The 23,561-nt window shown below is 38.8% G+C and overlaps 2 protein-coding genes across 2 annotated transcripts; one reads left to right on the top strand and one right to left on the bottom strand.

Annotated features, from left to right (window-relative positions):
• The first annotated feature begins 10,983 nt into the window (after nt 1-10,983).
• LOC113230045 (mediator of RNA polymerase II transcription subunit 27) lies at nt 10,984-12,613 on the top strand. The gene has a single exon (XM_026463774.1). It carries the CDS (start codon nt 11,039-11,041, stop codon nt 11,966-11,968), a length of 930 nt encoding a protein of 309 aa, XP_026319559.1. The 5' UTR covers nt 10,984-11,038; the 3' UTR covers nt 11,969-12,613.
• A 642-nt stretch (nt 12,614-13,255) lies between these two features.
• Nucleotides 13,256-22,077, bottom strand: LOC113230044 (RCC1-like G exchanging factor-like protein). Its single transcript, XM_026463773.1, has 7 exons — nt 21,944-22,077; nt 21,152-21,327; nt 20,055-20,246; nt 18,863-19,065; nt 16,425-16,597; nt 15,767-15,931; nt 13,256-13,617 (listed from the first exon to the last, which is right to left on the bottom strand). Exons 1-7 carry the CDS (start codon nt 22,056-22,058, stop codon nt 13,280-13,282), a joined length of 1,362 nt encoding a protein of 453 aa, XP_026319558.1. The 5' UTR covers nt 22,059-22,077; the 3' UTR covers nt 13,256-13,279.
• Between the last annotated feature and the right edge of the window lie 1,484 nt (nt 22,078-23,561).

The following is a 23,561-nucleotide window of genomic DNA, read 5'->3' as shown; positions in this document are numbered from 1 at the left end:
CCTTTTCCACTCTAGCGTGAAAAAAAATGCTTTCACGCGCAGATTTCTAATGAGAAAGTAAGCCTTTCCGAGCTAGTGAGGTGAAAAAGAAATGTTTAAAATCCCTGAGCTATCGCTCTGGTTTTTGCTCTATTGACTACGAAGATAATGTAAATGTACAGTCGCTAATTTCTAGATGTCATTTCCTAGTAGTATATTTTTATACAAGCTCGTACACAAGACATTTGATTCGCCTGAACTTTTAGAGAAAATCTCATTTAATGTACCTCGAGTCTCCTCACGTTCAAAAAGGATATGTTATGTTTCAAATTTTCGAACAGATTATGCAAAAAATACCTTTTTTCTGGCGACCGTATAGTTTTTATGACAAGTGTCTTAATGATGTTGATATGTTTGCAAATTCCTTAAATACATTTAAGAAAAAAGTGGGAGAACTGGCATTCTAGTGGTTCCATTATTTATCTTTATTTTTGGCTCTGTAATCATTGACTTACAATTATATGGACGTCGGGTCCGCGCTAAAAAGTGTCCCAACTTATAGGGCGTTAAAATCGTATACAGAGCGTCATTCACGCTTTAGTCTTGGTTTGTTCGACTGACAGCGAAGCAAGCAAAATTAGACAGTACTGCGATAACATTACAATTTAAATTCAACGTTTTAGCTTTTTCATATTCCTTTACATGTCACTACGTTTAAATAGGTTGACTTGGGACATTTTTTTCGTGGTTTTTGTATTAGACCCGTCGTCCATTTATTTCATTGTCATTGTAAGTCAATGTCTGTAATGTAAACATTTCGGTAGTATAATGTTATGTTTCAATACAAGGTACTACACGTCTATTTGTATACACTGTTCTAAGAAAATTGTTAGTATAGGACTGTTTAATAGCTCAATAAATAAAAATAATTATACGTGTTACGCATTACATGCACTTATTCAACTTTTAACTTGCGCAAATAAGCAATATAGGGACAAATATCTCTAGATCCTTCTACTAGTATTCAAGTAAATAAAAGTTCCTTTTGTTATTTTGATGTGTGTGGGACCATTTATTATTCCTGCATTTGTATTTGAAGATATATTCAATTTATTTTAAAAAAGCCGTAGTCGTGCACGCCTCTCAACCAGAGGGTGGGTTCGAATCCGGGTTCGCGCCTCTGAGTTTAAGAAATTTATCATGAACTTTTCGGTGACGGAGAACATCGTGATGAAACCTGCACGTTGAAGAAGGTCCACAACCCTCGGAAAACGTGTGAAGTCCCAACCCGCATTGGGCCAGGGTGGCGGACTATGGCCTAAACCCTCGTCTGAAAGGAGACCCGTGCCGCAGCAGTGGGACATATAAACGGGTTGATGATGATTCAACTTATCCTTTTCATGTAAAGCATTTAGACATTAATTTTCAATTAGAAATTGGTTTCATCTAAATACAATTTTTCTTGATAAGATTTCACATATGGCGCCAAACGGTCGCACGGATTGCAAAAATCTTGGTCATTGTAGCCGAAACCGTTGGTTTTTAAATTATGGCTTAGGAACTCCACGAGACTTCGCTAGGAGTTGGCCTCAAGTTAAATACGTTCAAAACTAAAGTCCATATCCGTATTTAACGGAACCAGACAATTAACGCGTACACACATAGCCCCGCACTAGTGAAAAACCCTGTATCGCGGGTGCCACGGACACACATAAAGACAACCACAAATTACACCCAACCTCACGAGAGAAATAAATGTAGGCCATACAAATATTTCTCCCGGTCCGGGAATCGAACCCGGGACCACTGCGTGGGAGTTCAGCATGGTAATCATCCGGCCATAGAGGCAGTTAAAATTAAAAATCATCGATATTTTATACAATTTACCGTAATTCCTAAAATAAAAAGATTGCTCGACGTAGCCGACTGAGTTGGACCCCTTTTTGGCATATTTAAGGACGTTTTTGAATAAACCCTAAAGTCAGTCATTTATGATCCGAAGACATAGACACTCACGAAAGAGACAAACTAATAATAATAACGCACACACTCAACATAGCACCGCACTAGGGAACACACACATGGGTTGTCTATGTTGTCTATTACACCCAAACTCACGAGAGAAATAAATATAGCATACAGATATTTCTCCCAGTCCGGGAATCGAACCTGGGACCTCTGCGTGGCATGCTAACCATTCGGCCACTGAGGCAGTTAAACTAAAAAAGGACACGCAAAGGGTCATGGAACGTGGCATGCTAGGCATCACGGAACGTGGCATGCTCAGTATAAGGATTCAAAATACCGAAATAGAAGAACGAAACAAAATTGTTGGCAAATACATCACTAAGCTAATCTGGAGACGGGTAGGTCACTTGTCAAGACGGAAAGCCACGAATGAAAGGTAGGTCATTAGCTCATTAGTTAGACCACATTGCGGTTACAGCGTATATAAGCAAGGGGCTGAGTTGAAAGATGCGCATAAGAAACGGTTTACAACTGGCATTGGGTGATCTTGAACTGTATTAGCTACAGTTAAATAAATCCCTATCTTTCTATAGGGATTTATTCCATCGAAACCTATATTATGGCGTGAGTGATAGATGAGAGCAGCGCGGCGGGCGCACGGTAGTGGCTCAACGTCACAATCCCCACTTCCCGCCCGCACTCTCCGAGTAGTGATAATATGTAGTGATAATCACTACATATTATCACTACCGCGTCTGTCTGTCTGTCTGATCGCGATAAACTCAAAAAATACTTTTTTCACCATAGATATAGAGTTCACCATTAGATAGAGTGATTGAATTTGATTAAGTGTATAATTAATTTATTTAGGTTTTGTGTAAGTTGGCCTAAATATAACCTTAAATAAATAATATAAAATAAATGTTGAAGATGTCGGAAAAAATCATGCCGGCTTAGCGCTTTACTGACGTGCGCCCCGAATCTAACAGAGATAAATCAAATCGATGTTCTAGAAAAATATTAAAATTATTAAATTTCTGAATCGATTTCGATAAAAGTTGGCAGTAAAGTAAATTCATTATGTAGTCTACCAGTATATGATGAGTGCTGAGAAAGGGGCGGCTGGTAGGTACTGACTACGTGGCCTGAGGTCTAGGGCGGCCAAGACTGTAAATCCGCCACTGATTAGCTAGCCTGTCAAATATGTCTGTATCTTTGAACTTCTTTTCTCATTGTTATATACTGTTTGTTAGTCGGCAGCATTTTATATATATTACATTTTTTATCCCATTTAAAAAACTAAGCAATGATCCACGAAGAGTTATACTCAATAAATCAAATTATCAAATGGTGCTTTGAGCAATTCGCACTAATGGCGCCCAACAAGGGGCCAAGACAAACCACCTACATTCGATATGCTTAACAAACCTTAAACAAGCAATCGGCTGGTACTTCAAAGCTCCTTATACAAATAGCCTAACATTAAATACGCACTTTGGTGGCGGGAATGAAAGTCAAAAAGCTTAGCAAACCAATTTCGCTGGATGGCTGAAAAATTCATAGCTTTGCTTACATAACTGGATGTTAAGCAACTTAATAAGCAATAGCGTTGGAGACTGTCCTTTAGTTTGTACAAGAAGCCTATTGAGATACTTTTAGCGTTGACAAGCCTATTTGTCTTGAAAATCGAAACGCAAGATTAAGCTGAAACTCCAATACTTAGAGACTGATTTTGCATGTAAAGAATTGTTATAATGATTGTAAGACTTTCGTGGTTATTCACTAAATGATTGTCACTAATTACAAGTTCCGACGACTGCCAACTCGACAGCGCAAGAGCGTAGATAGATATATCTATTCTTAAAGCTACCGTCTGCCGCTGGCCAGGCAACCCCATGACCATGGAGCGTGTACCGGGTCCGAAATATCGGGAAAACAAAAAAATCATACCGTGGTAAGAAAGCTGTATTAATCATATTTTTTTATTTACTATTAAGTTAGGTACATTATGATTACTAATGATACTTTGGAAAAAATATATAGCAAAATTAAGGATATAGTCCGATTAGCATATGGTGTGAAAACACGATACCTAAAAATTTTCACGATAAAAAAAACAAACGTATCTGGAAATTTTACAAAAAAAAACCGCTGTACCGATATTTTTTTTATATCAACTAAACTAAATTGAACACGCAAAGTATACAATATTTTGCAATGGCTTTTTATTACGTTAGTAAAAAAATAAATTTGTCAATTAAAGCCAATATCGAATTCTTGCCGTGTGACCCGCGCAATAGAACCGACTCAGTACGGGAAAATTTTAAATTCGAGCTGATCTTTTTTTATTCGACTTTTAAAGTTAGTTTTTCTATAGATCATATCTATAGATCTATAGATTATTTGCGTTGTGGTAGGCTTTGTGCCGACTGGATAGCGACCACAGTACACACGGCGGAAAACCCTCCACAGTGAAACGCTTTTGCGAATCGCGTTCAGGGATCAGTTGGTGTACATCCAGTGCACGTGGAGTTTTCGGCGCGGTATCTGGGAGGACTGAGGCGGATATTCGCCATGTCACTTGTTGAGGGATATCTAGTTGACCTGCCGCCCAGGGAGACCCGTAGAAACGGTTGTCCGCTGGCCGCCCGCGGTACAGTACAGGGGCCCAATAGGGACAAACTACCCCTAGAGGCTGCCCCACCATGCCGCGCATAATCTTGGGGTAGGTCGTCGTGCCGGTTAGTGACCGGAATATGGGGTCCCGGCGGCATATCCCGGGGGGGTACGGGGGCCCTTCCGTTCGGCGGGTCAGCCGGCTATCCTTCAAAAGATCAATGGCATGTATTGCAGTTCCCCTCGTTTTTCTTCTTCGGTACGGTGCCGAAGGCTTCATCTCTTCACACTACCGTCCTTCTTACCCACCATGACAGCGCAACATAAGAATGCAGATCGTCCAGCGGTGCCTAATCCCCCCACCGCGTTTATTATTGAGTTCGCTAACATCCGCGGACTCCACTCCAACCTCAAAGCTGTCCACCATCACCTCGAGACAGACCGGCCTGCCCTGCTTTTCCTGACGGAGACGCAGATCCGCCGTCCGAATGATATGAGTTACTTGAACTACCCCGGCTACTCGCTTGAGGAAAACTTTCAGGCCAAAGCCAGGGTATGTGTATATATTCGTTCGGATGTGTGCTGTCGCCGTCTGCGCTGCCTGGAGGACCCCTCCTTTTCCACTATGTGGGTGCTCGTAGAATCTAGTTGTTCAGCTAGAGTCTTCGCGTGCTTATATAGATCCCACAGCGGGGATGCGGAGACAACTAGGCTCTTTGACCAACTGAGCCAGGCGACTCTTGACGCGCAGGCGCAGTTCCCATCTGCGGAGATGGTCGTGTTGGGGGACTTTAATGCTCACCATGAATCATGGTTAAGTTCCCTCAAGACTGACCATGCAGGTAGAACTGCCCACGCTTTCGCTCTCACGCATGACTTGACCCAACTGGTAACCCAGCCCACCCGGGTTCCAGACATATCGGATCATGCACCCTCTTTGCTTGACCTTCTGCTCGCGAGTCACCCTACCTACTATACAGTATCAGTCAGCGCCCCCCTGGGAAGTTCTGATCACTGTTTGGTTGGGTGTAAGGTTTCCCAAATGCCTCCAACTAAGCTGAAGGAGGTCACTCGTCGCATTTGGCACTACTCGTCGGCGGATTGGGATGGTATGCGCGACTACTTTGCGTCCATCCCTTGGTTGCAGCAATGCTTTGCGGGAAAGGATGCCTCAGCAGCTGCCGATGCTGTTGTCGATGAGATTGGAACGGCTATGGATTACTACATACCGTCTTCCAGTGTCATCGCCAATCGCAGAGGACGCCCTTGGTTCAATCGCGAATGCATGGACGCTGTTAGTGAGAAACAGGCTGCATATCGTGGTTGGATCAGGGGTCGTGTAACAAAGGATCCCAACCTTGCGTCCCTTAAAGCAGCCTATAACAAAGCAACCAAGTCTTACAGGAGGGCTTACATAAGAGCGGATGCCCAGCGCGTTTCACGGATTGGCCAGAAGCTGGTAGCCCATCCCACCGGTAGCCGTGCCTACTGGAGCCTGGCCAAAGCTGTGCAGTCCAATTTTTGTCGTTCGTCGCTGCCGCCTTTGAGGTATCCCAATGGATTTTTGGCCTATGGCCCCGAAGAGAAAGCCAATTTATTGGCCGACCTTTTTGGGGCTAACTCGCGCATTCACGACCAAGATGCGCAACCGCCGTCAATTCCCCACTGCGGAGTCACAATGCCTGATATAGTTATCAGACAATGTGATATCCGCAAGGAATTGCAGACTCTTGACGTGCGGAAAGCCTATGGTCCGGATGGGATACCTCCTATCGTCCTTAAAAGGTGTGCGGCGGAGTTGTCTCCCGTACTGACGCGCTTATACCGCCTCTCATACCAATCTGGTAACGTGCCCCTAGCTTGGAGGGAGGCCAACGTGCAACCTATCCCCAAGAAAGGAGATCGGTCTGATCCGACAAACTATCGCCCAATAGCTGTCACTTCAGTGCTCTGCAAAGTGATGGAGCGGATTCTAAATATCCAGATAATCCGGCACCTGGAACGTCACTCCATTCTTAATGATCGACAGTACGGGTTTCGGCCGAACCGATCAACGGGTGACGTTCTAGCGTATCTAATGCATCTCTGGGGTGAAGCTATCGACAAACAGGGCGAAACCTTAGCGATAAGTCTGGATATTGCTAAGGCCTTTGATCGGGTCTGGCACCGTGGTCTCCTCTCCAAGCTTCCGGCATATGGTCTTCCCGGCCGCCTTTGTGAGTGGATCTCCGGCTTTCTGCGCGAGCGAAGATTGCGTGTCCTTGTTGACGGAGGCACTTCGCGGCTCGTGACAGTTAATGCTGGGGTGCCACAGGGCTCCGTGCTGTCGCCCACGCTGTTCCTTCTGCATATCAATGACTTGTTGCCTTTTGGCAACATTCATTGCTATGCAGATGATAGCACAGTGCACGGTTGCTATTATAAGCAATCGTCAAGCACCCGGGAGGACCCTGAGAGAAACCGGGAAAAACTTGTCGATGAGCTCAACCATGTTTTGGAACATATATCGTCGTGGGGCTCCCGAAACTTGGTTGAGTTCAACGCCAAGAAAACCCAGGTATGCGCGTTCAGCTCCAAAAAATCCCCATTCCTTCCACTTCCCCATCTTCAGGGTACAACGCTGACGCTGCAGGACAAGCTCAGCCTGCTGGGGATGAGCATCCGGAAGGACATGAGCAACAAAGATTATATCGAGAGCGTCATCTGTATCGCGTCGCGCAAGCTTGGCATCCTGAACAAGGTGCACCGATTTTTTACTCCAGAGCTGCGATACCTGTTGTATAAAGCTCAGGTCCGAAGCAGCATGGAGTACTGTTCGCACCTTTGGGACGGCTCTGCCAAGTACTTGCTCGATGCCCTAGATGGACTGCAGCGCTACGCCTTCCGTGTTGTCAACGATCCTCATGTAACTGAGCATGCGGAGTCGTTACAGCTTCGCAGAGATATAGCGTCTCTTAGCGTATTCTATCGCCTGTACCACGGTGAGTGCTCTGAAGAGTTATTCAACCTTATCCCTTCCTCTCCTTTCCATCAGCGGACCACCCGTGCCGGACTGCGTTGCCACAGATGGACGGTCAGTTCAATACCGTCCCGCACTAAAAAGTTTGGCAATTCGTTTTTATGCCGAACCATCAAATTGTGGAACCAACTCCCGGCGCATGTATTCCCTCCCCTCTATAACATCGGGTCCTTCAAACGTAGTGTGAAGAAGCATTTGGCCAGACCGGCAAAATGATAGTGACGGAGTGAAGATACTTGTGTTTTCCATCCGTTACTCTCATCTCTGGACTGTATTCGCACTTTCCATCAGGCGCGGTGCAGTCATTTTGCCGAGTCATTATAAAAAAAAAAAAAAAAAAAGAAAGATCGGACCGCGAATGGTCGAAAATAAAAAAATTGGTAGGTTGTGAAAAATATACAAAACATATTGTTTTTCCCACCCGGTGGTCGAAGAAACTTTTCTATGTGTTCGATCGTTGTATTAATAAATCATAACACAATTAGTGGAGCTATTTCACAAAAAATGTCAATAAATAATAAATATCAGACAACATTACATACGTTGCTCTGATCCGAAATTAAGTAGCTAAAGCACTTGTGTTATAGAAATTTGAAATAACGACGGTACCAGAAACACCCAGACCCGAGACAATATAGAAAAGTTAGTTTTCTACACAGACCTGGCCGGGGATCGAACCCGGGATATCAGAGATGGCAACATCATGAAAACCGGTGTGCCAGCCACTCGACCACGGAGGCCGTCGTTCTTAATAATATATTGTTTTTCAGTTAAACTGCGTGAACAAAACGTAACAAATCCATTCGTATTCTACTAAAAATCTTGTATGTCTTTATTAAATCGTACATAACAGTCGCGTTACCCTTGCCCCGTGCAGAGACTTAAATAAAAGAATTTCATATGATCTCTGGGAAACCACATTTCTGCAGATGATTGCGACATACCCTCGACTGGTATTTCAATTCATTTCTAACAATACAATAAACTCGGGTATTTTTAAAATGAACATACAATTCTTTTTACTGTATTAAATGAAATTCCTACTGTACCCAGTCGTATACATATGTCTCATACAAACCATAAGAAATTTGATATATACTTATTCAAACCGTTCACGTCCACGTGACATGAACAGACAACCTGACCAGACATAAATTACCACGCGATGATAATAGACTACTCAGCAGTGCACTGACCGAATAGCAATGTGCGAGACCAGCCTGCTGAGTACATATTTCCTTTGTTTTACATTTAAAAATTATGTTGTAGATATACACGCACACATGTAAATAGAATTTGTATAAATAGTCTGGTTTTTAGAAATAAGGATCTCTCTTTGAATCCAGACATCAACGCTGTCTCATTGACGACGACGGAACTCTCCTGACTACAGCATCCTCTCACCTTTAGCCGTCAGCTTATCTGACAGACTAGCCGTGAGAAAATCCACTCTTTGTACCCCTTATCCTTCCCACCTTCCGTGTGTTACCTTAGGTCGTGTGGTAACAGGCTTCCTCTACCTATCTATATACGTATATATACACATAATAGTGTATGGTTAGGGCTAGGCTGTTAGGTAGGAACGTAGGGTTGTTTGTGATAGGTTACAGCTTTCCCTTACCATTTCATCTATAGCTAGCTTTAATATACAAGACGATACTCAACAGTAACACTCATATCATACTCAACAAATACTACACAAAGACAGAGATAAAGTTAGTTGGCTGTACACAAACCGTTTTGTCTTTTTTTTTTAGTTGCGCAGAAATAAAACCTTAATTAAAGGGTACAGCTTTTTTACGCTATATAATGTATATAAGACCATTATCGGTCAGATAATAATACAACCTGTTTAATGATACTTATTTAATAATAATAACGCGTCATAATACACAGACATAACACACAGTCATATCCCCGCACTAGCCAAACTCTGTGTCGCGGGTGCCATGGACACACACATAGACAACCACAAATTACACCCAAACTCACGAAAGAAATAAATGTAGGCCATACAAATATTTCTCTCCGCACGGGAATCGAACCCGGAACCGTTGCGCGGCCAACCGGCATGGTAACCGTTCGGCCACTGAGGCATTTACTTACAACTCACTTGTTTGCTAGTATACAAAAAATTCTAAGACACTGCTCAAAAGTTTTCGACATATTATATTCTATATATTATAGTTAATATTCGACATTTACAACAAACAAACATTTACATACGTCTACGTCCGATATAAAATAGAACTTCAATACAAAATTTAAAATGTCTTTATTTTGTTTGTAGCAGATATTTGTATAATTCTATAACTTATCGTTCACAAAAATGACGTTAAAATACTAAAGGTAAAAACAACCTAAAATAACAGTTAATAGAACCAGAAATAGTATAATGTAACAATAATAACACCAATTACTAGATATCAAACTAGGGAATTCCCACTGTGCGTACCAGAGCAACGAAACTCACCACTCACTCACTACCCGAACACCCAGACCGGGACCAATTTATTAAAATTAACTTTCCAAATCCCATCAAATATCGAACCCGTGACCTGCTCATCCTGCGCCCACAGTACAAACCTTTTTCTTTTCATTGATCACCGAGGTCGTATATATATTCTGTTCCACAATTTGTTCACAATAGATTTAATATTTAAATTTGTGAAATGTTAACATGGATCTCGTATTCTTTTTTTAAAGTAACCTTGACCAGACCTATCTACATCTTTCTATATTCGATATACATCGTAACATTCACATTTCAAAAATGTCTGACTTGTGATCAGACATTTTTGGCATTCTTTCACAATCTATTTTTGTGGTACAGGGTCAAGAGGACGTCAAGCTTGATACTTAAGATTTAAATCCAACTCTATGCCGCTTACGATAAGAACGGTCCAAAGTACAAAGTGTCAAGCTTGACGTGCTCTTGACGTACCCGTGGTATAAAGCACACCAAATTTGAAACTGCACTTTAAACCGTTCTTATTATGTAGCGAAATAGAGTTAAATTTAAATGGATACGCGTGCTATGAAAAATATAAATAAAAAATAATATTTTTAAATATAAATTTAAATCTTATATGTCAAGCTTGACTTGCTTTTAACCTAGTACCCTGTACAAAACACATATTCAAAGCGTGAAACGGACCGTATAAATGCGTCGCGTTTTTATTGAACGATTTTCTAAATGCAGTAACCAAAAAAAGAGAAAAACCTACGAAGAAATTTGATCTTGTTGTTCTGTCTTTCGCTATAATTCAACAAATTAAGTTCAAATGCCAAAATGAAATGACATTTAGAGGCGTTCGGGCGTTCGGCTTGATCATTTTTTAGAGTGGTGGTTTTTTAAGTACAGTCATTTTTAGTGCTTGTTTGTGTACTAAAAACCGTTCGTACTTGTAAAACCATTAATTGTTTTAATTAATGCTCTAAAGTGAAAACGTGTTTATGCACAAAATGAATCAAATGCAACCGGCCATGAGCCAAACCATCAATGTGGAGCAGTTGCATATCGCTCTAAACTCTTTAAGAACTTTACGCTCGAGTGTTAGCAACGTCTTTGAGACTCTTTCTAATGGATTACGAGCTGATCACGGGGAAGATGGCAAGGACAAATTCCTCTTAGAACTCCAAGAACTTCTCAACAATGTGAACGTAAACCTACGTGACTTGGAACAGACGGTAAATACCATACCGATTCCCACAGCCCCGTTCAACCTCGGCAACACGACTTACCTCAGCCAAGAGACTACACAAGACCGCCAAGCGTTGTACACGCAACTAGTCAACAGCTACAAATGGACAGACAAGATTCACGAATACAGCTCATTTGCCCATACGTTATTGAGCCAGAATTCCCTTAAACGTTCATATATAAACTCAGGAAGCGGCAAAAGACGCGGGAAACTTCAAAGCAATCATAATGTGGCACCATTACAAGTTGATAATGTGATAAATAACATTGACCGGTCATATAATGACATGAAAATAACCATTTCACGTCCGTTTGCGAGTAATGCTATTGTCCACATCAATTTAAGCCATGTTTTAAAAGCTGTAGTTGCATTTAAGGGGTTATTAATGGATTGGGTGATGGTTAAAGGATATGGAGAAACCTTAGACCTCTGGAGCGAGTCTAGACATCATGTATTTAGAAAAGTAACTGAAAATGCACACGCAGCGATGTTGCATTTTTACTCACCAACATTACCAGAATTAGCGGTACGGTCTTTTATGACCTGGTTGCACAGCTATGTGAATCTTTTTAGTGAGCCATGCAAAAGGTGCAGCTGCCATCTTCATCACACGTCTCTCCTGCCCCCTGCCTGGCGCGATTTTCGGACATTAGAACCCTTCCACGATGAATGCAAGCAATAGTCTCCTAATGGTTATTTAATGGGCAAGAGTAGACTTACTGTTCATTCTTTCTTCTACAATATAGGTGATGTGTTTAGAGACTTGTGTAATTTATCTAAAATTTATTATTAGGTGCATTTTGTAATGTGAGAGACCTGAATGTATTATTGTAATTTTAATTTCTTATTTGTTCCATTTATTTAACAAAATTAGTAGTGACATGGGTAACTAGGTCATTCAACTTGTTTGTGTATTACCATGAAAGCTTATAACTATTATTTCTTCTATGAAAGCTTAGTCAGTATATTATAGTTTAGGCTCAATTTGTATTGCAGCAGAATTCTCATGCATTCCGCAGAAGATTTTAGCTCGTATCTAGTTTGTACATTACACAATTGACCATAAAGTTCTTTGCTTTCATTCCATCGCAATATAAATTAAGCCTTATTGAAAGACTTAAAAATATTTTGTACAGTCAATCAAGCTGTACACTTTTTGTAGTATTGCCTCTAGTGCAATGGAACAAGATCTGTTAATATACAGTGTTTTTTTAAATGGGATAGATTGGGGAAATCCAAACCATAGGAGATACAAGGAAACTGTGTTAGGAACTATTAAGTCTTTTTCATTAACAACAAGTTTTTTAGTCAAGGGTGAGTTGTCCATAAAATTGAATAAAATTAATATAATTTCATTTTAGTGCTGATTGACTCAGTTTTATGTAAGGATCATTTCAGGGGACGAAAATCGGGACAGCAGAAGTTAGTCAAATTCCATAAAATATTTTTCATACAAAATGAAAAAAATATAATTGTAATTTCATTGTCTGGGACGAAAGACATCGGGATTAGTAGAAGTAGGTCAAATTTTATAAAATTATTTTTTGTGATGTGCTGCTGTCTGTACTTAGTGACAAATAAAATTATGATGACCTTGGGTGACTTGATTGTATAAGCAGAAGTTCAATTTCCAGTAGGACCAATTAGAAAAAATAAGCTTTTCTCAATTGGTTTTGGTCTGGGTGTTCTGAGTAGTGTCCCTGACTGAATTCCTTAGCTTTTAGTAGTAAGTACATAGTACAGGAAATACCCTAGTTTGAGACGTGGCCATGGGATCATGTAACTATCTGGCACTTTACATGATGTAATAAACATCATATAATAAACATTCTACTTAATTATTTTTTTTGTGCCACGTACAATGTACATGTTAAATTCCTGTTTAAAACATAATATCTGACAATATACTTAAGATTAAGTTTATGAAATAAAACAAAGTGTAATACAACAAAATTATATTACTAACAGTCTTAATATAACCTTCTTAGCAACATCACATGAACGGTTTGCACAGTGCTATAGTATGATCCACACTACACACAACATTCAATACATGAGCACCAACTGCTACTTTCAAAGGAAATTGTTGATCTTTCGTATGTCCTAACCCAAGACAACCGCATCTATTACGCCCCCACATGTAAAGATCTCCTCCATTTGTAATGGCTGCTAAATGTCCAATACCACAGGCAACTTTCACAACCATGCTGTCAGGGTTAAACTCATTACGACCGAAAAGAGGTGCTGGTATTTGTTTTGGTTTCGGTGAATGATGGACATTTGGACCGAGACCTAGAAGTCCGAAGCCCCAGACGAAAACATCGCCATGCTCTGTAAAAAAACATTTTAACAAATGACTTGAAATGAAATTCGAAATATTATTATATATATTTTTAAAATAAAATGGTTTGATATATATATAATAATAAACAAAGGACACCAATAAATTAACTAAAAATATGTATAGTACATAAAATGTAATTAATAATCAATATGATAATATAAAGTTAATTAATGTTGTTTCATTTGAATGTTTAATTTTAGTTTGATTTTGTTTATTAAATTTTATATTAGATTTTTTGTTTAGAATAATTAAATAATTTGAATGTTTATTATGTTGCGGTACCCTACCAGGGTTCATTCAGTATATATTTATATTAGTGTGTCGTAATCTATGTGATGGCTTATGTTGGATGTATGACACCACAGACATACATCTAGATAGACGCCGTAAGTGTACGTGGTTCGCGTGCCCAAAGTAAGTGACATTCACTTGCTTGCCGCTGCTACACTTCAGAACGCGCTCGAAGATAAACACTAGTCGAAAACGCGAAAAATGCATAATTGTTCCATAATAAACTGCAAAAACACCATAACTGGGTAAACAGGGACATTTCCTTTCACGGGCAAGTGATTTTCTAATCAGAGGACGCATAATTTATTTTAAAAACAATTATTTTGGTCTTGTATGAATTTCGAGAAAACAAATATGCAACCGAGGGTATGCCTCATGATTTGTAATACGTTGCGGCTTTTACTTGGAGCGATATATTAGTGATCCTTTGTTAATACGCCATGAAAATCGAACGAACGCACTTTTTGTATAATGCATTCCGTTTCGTGGTACGGCCGCTTGTACACTTTGGCCAAATTTAACATTTAGTGATGTATACGTTAGGCAACACTGTTCTCGATTCTGATCGATTTTGAACAAAGGGACGAAAATTATTATGACCTTAGCAATATTATAAAAATATTCTTTAACTCTTTTGTTATAACGTTTAGCAACGTTTCGTTTTTTTTTTTTCAGTTTTGTAGTATCTATTATCAGTTGTAGGTATCTGTAATTTCGATATTTTTTGCAGCACATTGCCTCGAATGTCCGAATATAGTGAGCAAATAATTACATAATACAAAAAAATATATAATGCAAAGAATTAACAGTGCGCTGTCTTTACAATAACCTGGAGTTAGTCATACGTATGAGTTCGTTGCTTTCGAGGACGAAGATGGTCTAGTTTATCCCACCTAAAATGCTATCCAAATATGCAGAGTAGCAGAGTTAGAAATCCGATAAATAATAAACAAATCACAAAAATTTCACATGAGGCCTTCATTAAGTAAACTTGTTCTGATTAATAAGATTTTAATATATTTTGCCAGCAGTAATATTTTCATTTGTCTTGCCATTCATCAGTTTGATCAATTACCAACAGAAAACCATCTAGTAAAATTAATTAAGGCAGTCGCAAGTTCATAATTATATTAACGTGCGCTTTCATTATTAAGTTCATGGATAAGATCTTCTATTACAAAAAGATGTTATACAAATAAGCTCATTTTATTGGAAGGACAATAATTTTAATATTTGAAATCGATTAAAAATTAAAATCTCATTTTTTTTAAGTAATCAACATTTTTTATAAACAAGTAAAATAAAGGACTTAACTATCTTGTCCTAGTATTTTTCTACTATATTAATATTACGACTACTTGTAATCAACAAATACTTGAACAAAAATTATTGAACTTAGAATCGATTAAAATTGAATGGAATATGCGTGTTTACGCGTATTCCATTCAATCGATTTAGAGCGAGCGGAAGGAGGTTTCATCACTAAATTGTTCTTGTGACGTCATAGTGGGTACAAAAAATGCGGCACGCTTGGTTTTCATACAAATTGCTGTACTTGCGGCGTCTATCTAGATATATGTCTGTGTATGACACCGATACCGTTCTAACGCGTCACGACACGACATGTCAGACAAATGTAAATCCGGCTTTAGCTTAAAACCGAAATGAGTATTGTGCTGTCCCCAAATATTTTATATTGATAATGTAGTAAATTTAAAATTTTTGATTCTTAAGATTTTGATTCAAAAGATAAAAAAAAAATTATTTATCAAAGTATTGATACTTTTATCAATACGATACGAATTTATCAATACTTTTTAAAAATCAAAGGAAATATCTACATACCATTAACAATCAAACAAAAAGAGCCTCCTGCTGCAATGTCAATTATTCGACCAAGGCCGCGTGTGAAATTAAGCAGCGAGTACGACATGTTCACTTGTTGCTGTTTCGACGCCATCGGCACTTGCCCGTATTCCGAATTGCCCCAACCGAACAGCTCGCCTTTTTCTGGAAAGGACCAATTTAAAATTATATTTAGATTAACATATTAAATATGAAAGTTGCAGTGGCAGCTAACAGTCTGACTTTCAGATTATCAGTTAAATAAATTAAATATCCGTATTAACTATAATGTAACAAAAACTCTTCAAGATAATATGTTTACGGCAAAACAGCTCTCCACAATACAATCCCCATTAAGTAATATAAATAAATAACGCACACACTCATAGCCCCGTACTAGGAAAACCCTGTAACGCAAGTGCCACGGATACGCACATAGACAACCACAAATTACACCCAAACTCATGAGAGAAATAAATGTAGGCTATACAAATATATTTCTCCCGGCCCGGATCGAACCAGGGACCTCTGCGTGGCAGACCAGCATGTTAACCGTTCGGCCACGGAGGCAGTTTCAATAAGTAAGAAGACAGATTGGAGTCGGTAATTTTGTAACTATATTATCCTCTTTTCCTCATTTTCCAAATATAGTATTTACCATTCAAAGCCAGCACACAATCGGCAGTAGAAGCGATTTTAATAATCTTCTCGGTGGTGATGTCTCCCTTAACTTGAGATGGGATGCCCGTATTGTCGAAGGTACCCAACCCTGTCTGTCCGTCCGCGCCCCATCCACACGCATACACGCGACCCGACTCTGTTACGAACATACTGAAAATTTCATATACATACACTGTTGTGTTTGAAGACTGTTATAATTAAGTGGTGACCCCTTGGTACAACCATGGACCAATAACACAAGAGGACGGCTAATATCGCGATACAAGACCGAGGAGTCGGCTATTTAGTTCCTATTTTTGTAAAAGGTCTACAAAAGCTTGGCAAATTAGGTGAGACAAACGTCGGCATCCACGCGCTTGCGAGCGCACTGGTGTGCTTCAGACAAGCGAGCATGGCGGACATCGAATTTGTGTCGGCTATATTAAGTTGGGCTTGATCTATGTTTACAATAATCCAAGCCAAAAATCCTATTAAAAAAAAAACAGTACTAACTAACACAAACATGTGGATACATGGCAAGCGCTTGCCATAAGCTTCCGTTGATATAAGCACAAAAACCGACATTTGAACAAAATTGGTTAATTAAATGAAAAAAAAAAACATGATATCTTAACGTATTTTAATAAAACGAAAAAAATGGTAATCTAACTAATTAGTTGCTCGAAATGACCTCCAGTTTCTTGGATACACAAATTTAATCTTTTAACGAATTCATTTTGAAGGCTGAAGTGCAGAATACGATTTGTAATATAATTCATCACAACACGTTATTAAAAGTTACTCAAACACATGTTATAACACTATTAACTGTCGTTTACGACTTTTTTGACGTTACGAAGACAGACTGCCGTGACAATGGGGAGAGCTAGAACGACAGTCGTCCGACGATAAATAAAACGTCAAGATAAAAATGTGTTGACAGATAATCGCAGCTTCACACGATTATGTCGTGTAAACGACAAGGCGGCTGCCGTGAACCGATAAATTGTCGTCACGATGTAGTGGAAACAGCTAGACACGACTGTCGTTCAACGATAAATAAACTTCCACGACACAGTCACGACAGATAATCGTCATATGGGAACAGCAGTGCGTCAGTCACGTAAGTCGTCGTTCGATCGACGTCCTATCCAAAATGGATATTCACGTATCATTTAAACGAACGTTGATATGAATAGAATCGAAACGTAACGACTAAAGAACATCTTGGATTGTGACATTTGACATTAAGTCGTCGAAAGTCTTCTTCTTCTTTGTTTTGCTCAATGGCGGTTCCTTCTTTTTAAGATTTCGCCAGTGTCGAGTTTTCCGCTTAGCAGAATGTAAGGGCTACTGTAGCTGTGTTACTACGGTAGAACGAGTATTGTGAGAGGACTGTGAGAAATGCAAGTTTTAATACATATGTGGAAAGTCTATTGAAAGAACTGTCAAAATTTTAGCAGAATACGTATGACTTGTCGTTTAGAGTCGATTTAAGTTGGATTCATATATCAGAATACGCTTTAACGATATTTTCAGTCACACGTGAATACGAAAAGGCAGTTCAGCAACTAAATCTCTACGATGTCGTAACGGTTTGATTACGTGAATCACCCCACAGGGTAGACGCGACAGTCGTCCAACGATAAATAAAACGTTACGACATAATGGGAACGCGCCCTTGGGGAGCGTTAATTTACGAAGTAATTTGTAACACACAATGCCATCTATTGACACGTATTTTTGTCAAAGTTCAGAAAAACATTTCAGCTCAAGATCAATATTTGAATAATATGAACACGGAAAAAACTGACTTCTTATATTTCATATTATAGAGGAATTAATGATATCCACAGCCATTTACATAATTTAATGAATAAACGTTTTTATTTCTTCCTTTCTAATATAAACTACTTCCACGCTATTGATCAGCGCCCTCTAGACATAAGATGGAATTTTGATCTTTTTCTGAGTTACGATCCAGGTAGTATGTATCTACACACTACCCAGCAGTCTCCTTGAGTTATTGGTTTATGGTACAACTACCTACCTGGCATAATGCACAATTACATATTTTACCGAAAATGTAACAAATGGAACCTTAACTATAAGCCTTAATTAATTAAGTTGCAGAATGTCGCATTGTTACATTAATAGGAAAATCATACACAATAAAATAAAACAATTTGTTGAACATGAATAAAATTCAGATTAAATATTAAATCATTTATTAGTGCTCTATGCTCTTGATAACCGCAACCTTTATTCACGTCCAATAAATATTAAAACGAAACGAAGAGGCGAACAATTTGTGTTAGGGTTGTAGCAAGAGAAGGCAGTGTCTTTACCAACCCTAATGGGGAAAAGGCGCAAAGTGCATGTATATCAAGAGTTAAGTATGAAGTGTTGACTATAAAAATATCGAATCAAACTTACGTGTGATCCTGACCACAGCACACAGACTTAATTTCTTCCTTGCCAAGTCTACGAATGTTATGCGATATCATGCTACCCCGATACTCCTCGTGAGGATTGATCTTACGTCCACATTGTCCATACGCATTGTTACCTAAAGTGTACGCGCCTTCTGTATCTGTTAATATTACTGTGTGCGCTCGACCGGCAGCTAATCCTATGACCTGAAATTCAGCAAACTCATTGAAGTCAATGTTTGATGTGGAGTTCTTACTACGCTTGGAGTAGATATAGAAGACTCAAACCAGGATACATCGCATTTGAAACCAAATATTGTCACAACTCAAAATTATTTAGCTATGTGTTCAGTTATGGGCCACTGCCTCCAAAACAAACATCCAATGCCTTCAAAAAAGTCCAAAACAATATCCTTCTCCAATATCAGTGATGCCACATGGTACACCAGGAACACTGAAATCCACGAATACCTGATTCCAACAATTCTTAAAGTGATGGACCTGTATAGGAGCAAACACAGGGATCATCAGAATCCTCTTTCTTGCTAAAACACTGGTTGATGGTGGCAACATTAAGAGATGGAAAGTACAACACGTGTTCAATGAATAAGAGCAGCTGAAGCAGTGGCTTCTCGCTCTACGCCAAAAACAATTTAATTATAGCCTGGCGACTGATTGTAGATATATAAAAAAAAAGATAAATAAACTAAAAAATCTTGGAATTAAACACAATTTGAAATGTCAAAAAATTAATGAATGGAGCCAATAAATTTATATTCTCATTTATAAGTGGATAACTAACGTATAAATAAAAACAATCACATTATACGCAATAAGATCCATTCCGCATTTTTTAAAATTTTCGAATCATGTTTTCTCTATTCCATAATCTTTGAGTTATGACAGTATTTGATTTCATATGGGATATGAGTGTAAAACAGTTATAATTTACATGCAATTCTAGAACTTTTCTTCTAAGTACTCTACTGTATCACAATAATTGCTAGGTACAGATCAAAAATATAAAACACAATAATTCTGAAATTTCAGAACGAGATGTAATCCAGTCCATGTTTATTACTTTCTTAAAATTTAGGTAAATACACTTTGCCTGTTTCTATCTCTCGTTATGAATGCATGAATGAATGCTCTCTTAGTAAGTAGATATTAATTAACATAGTTGAAGTATTATTCACCTTAGTCTCTAAAGATTTGTAAGGAATATAAATAGGAGCAGGGCTAAGTAGCATTTCCAATGGGTGGCCCATTCTGGGTGCATGATAACCAATCTGTGAGTCCGTATTGATGCCAGTGCCAAACACTTTGTGTTGCTCATTTGTTTTGACCGATGCTATGGTAAAGCCATAACCACAGGCTACATGTGCTACCTGGAATCAAGAAGATATCAATAATATTAACCTTAGAACTTAGTCCAAACGCATAATATAATTATAATAAAATAATAACGCACACAACATAGCCCTGCACTAGGGAAACCCTGTATCATGGGTGCCATGGACACACACATAGACAACCACAAAATACACCCAAACTCAAGAGAGAAATAAATGTAGGCCATACAAATATTTCTCCCGGCCCAGGAATCGAACCTGGGAGCTCTGTCAGTCCGGTAATGGTAACCATTCGGCTATAGAGGCAGTTAAACTCACGGTACCACGTTTTCGTTTAACAAAGGTAAACAATTCTTTTATGGGGAACTGTATACGTTTTTACAATAAGATTCCGGAGCATATAATAAGTTTACCATTTCCTAAGTTTAAAACTTACATTGAAAAGTCATATTACAAAATTGTAGACTATGTGTTAGTTAAAGATGTATGGAAAGACAATGTGAGTCTAGATTCCACACAAATACGATCTAAAATATATTCTATAGCATTTAAGTTTATTTGAAAAGAGCAATCCCTAGAGTTTCTTGCTTGTTCTTCTCAGGGAGGTAAGCGTAGGGAGGAGCAGTAGCTTAAATAATTATGTTTTCAAGTGTAAAAATTATACCTATGGAGTAAATGATTATTTGCCTGTGACTTGACTTTGACTTGTGATCAATTTTTAATATGGTTCAAAACTAAAAATTCTGATGAAAGTAAAACTGCTTAAACTGAATTAACTTTTACTCTATGGTACAATGGGCTACTTTTCGCAACCAAACATGCTATAGCATAGGTTATAGCTTATTTTGCATAAGGCATAACCTTTTACTTATTTTTTTATATGATTAAATTTAATAATTTGTAAATAACAAATAATTTTGCAATAACATTTCAAGTCGTACATCAAACCGCTCAGCAAAAGTAGACCTCATGGGATGCCAGGCCAGAGTAAAGTTGTTCTTGTATGCCTTCTTGCCCCTTTTGCCCCGCGGTAGATGAATGCCAAGGGCGCCTGTCTCCGCCAAACCCCACACGTACAACCTTGTGTCAGAGCTTTTGCTTACGGGGTACTGAAAAACTTTGCAAATAAAATAGATTAATTAGGTCATTTGTTGTATTGCAGCACACAAGTGACAAAAGTCTAGTTATAATTTATTTTGTTATTTCAATCAACAAACCACTTAAATTTTATTTTTAAATGAATTCAATGAAAGGTTCAAAATTCAACTGTACTTTTTTGTGTGTTTGTTACGCGATAACTCCATCATTTGTGAACTCATATTAAGGATTCTTTTTTGTTGGAAAGGGGATACCTCAGTAGTGGTCCTATTCAAATTTAAAGAAAATATTCTCTAAGGGTGGAAAATTAGGGGACGAATCCGATTTCACCCATTTCCACTAACAAAATACAATAAAACTTTGCGAATAAATGTAATTCCACAAACTTTATTATTATAATTATACAATTATTAATAATGCCTGTAATACTAGGGTGGCAATGTCGGCCTAGGATGGCAAGTGTTAAAAATATAACCAGGCACTCTTATATAAACAAAAATGACAATACAAAGTGAAGATACAAAAACAACACATGCAAATTTGGACATTATTCACCTATATATAGGCAATTTAAGATTATTAAATTACCCGAATGTTAAACACTAAACAAAAGTAAAATATTTTTAAATTCTTACTGGGCAAACTTTCTTCTTCATTAGGATCGTGAATTTTCTTTTTGCTAGTGGCATAACAGCGGTTGGAAAGTAAGCATGCCCTCCCCCCACGGAGGAGCACTCTTAAAGCATTCATTATATTTCATTCAGAGATTTATCACATTTTAGCCCAAATCTACGACATTTTTAGGTTACGTTTATGTATGCACAGAACACTTTTTTTTCTTTTCTTTTTTTAATTTATTGCTGGCCATGGAAACAAAGTCCTTCAGCCGATGCAGCACAGAACACTACTCACCAGTATTGCCAGACTTTTGAAAAAAAATTTATTTCGTTTTTTTTTTATTTGCTTTTGTTAATTCACCAATTTTATTAAGTAGCATAAAATCGCCTTTTCCTGTTTCAAACATAGCCTAAATATTGCCGAGTCGCTGATCACTTTTTTAGTCGCCGTGCGACCCCTCAAGATAGCCTAAATGGCGAATGATCGCCTAATGTGGCAACAGTGCTACTCACTCACAAGGGGCATTTATGACACCGACACACCGATAGCGATGGGCGAGTAGAGTTATTTAACTCGAGTTACTCCCACGACTAGTCAACTCGAGCTACTTTTTTATGAACTCGGAACTACCTCGGTTCGGTACACTCCCCGCTGAGCCAAATGTAATGTATGTACGTACATATGTACCATTCATAATTTCATATTTCATACAGCGCATCGGCTACTCGTCTCACTTGATCGGCACGGCCACCTTTGGATCGAGCTCGAGTCGCGATCGGCCGATCGTGTCCAACGCGGTGAATCGTGGGTTCAAATTCATAATGAATATACGCCCGCGCCGCATCGTTCTCGTTACTACGAGTCGAGTGAGCGATCACGTCAACTCGAGTTGAAAATTGAAATTTCAATTTCTATTTTCTTCTCACCCTTTGATTCCCGTATTGCAATCCTTGTTGGAGATTATCCCTTCCTCCAATTATTGTTCACACAAGAAACCTTCTTATCAACAGTTTTAACAAAATTTCCAATCTCCCCTTCCCTATTTCCCAAAATTATATGAACCCATTGTTTGAAACTAATTTTAAATTTTTAACGTTTCGCCCAACAGTCTATCTTAGTTTTGGCACCATGAAAGGTACCCTTGGAGTAAACCAAGTCTTCAACGATATAGTTGAGAGAAATGACTGGGCTACTGTTTTTAACGACGCTTCAAAATTACACGAACATGGCGACATGGGAGCCGCGATTTGGTCCCCCAAGTTCAATGTCTTACTCAGTTTTAAATCCCCCTACCTGAATTCGGTCTTTTCTGGAGAGGCTATCGCAATACTTGAAGCCATTTTATATATTGAATCCCATAAAATTAATAAATGTTTGGTTTTCTCAGATTCACTGAGCTGCCTCCAAGATATTATTAAGCTACCGTTTCATTCCAAAGACAATTTCTCTATCATCCTCCAAATTAAGGAAGCTCTGTACCGATGTCACTGTGCGGGAATTGAGGTAACTCTGGCCTGGATTCCCGGTCACAGTGGGATCAGTGGCAACGAAGCAGTAGACGCCTTTGCAAAGGATGCGACAAGAATTGGCGTATGCAAATATCATAAGTGCTTTCCCAGAGATCTGCTCGCCATG

This window comes from Hyposmocoma kahamanoa, unplaced genomic scaffold (genome assembly GCF_003589595.1).
Source record: "Hyposmocoma kahamanoa isolate Upper Pololo Valley unplaced genomic scaffold, ASM358959v1 63, whole genome shotgun sequence".
Taxonomy (NCBI): domain Eukaryota; kingdom Metazoa; phylum Arthropoda; class Insecta; order Lepidoptera; family Cosmopterigidae; genus Hyposmocoma; species Hyposmocoma kahamanoa.
This window is presented reverse-complemented; position numbering and strand designations above follow the sequence as displayed.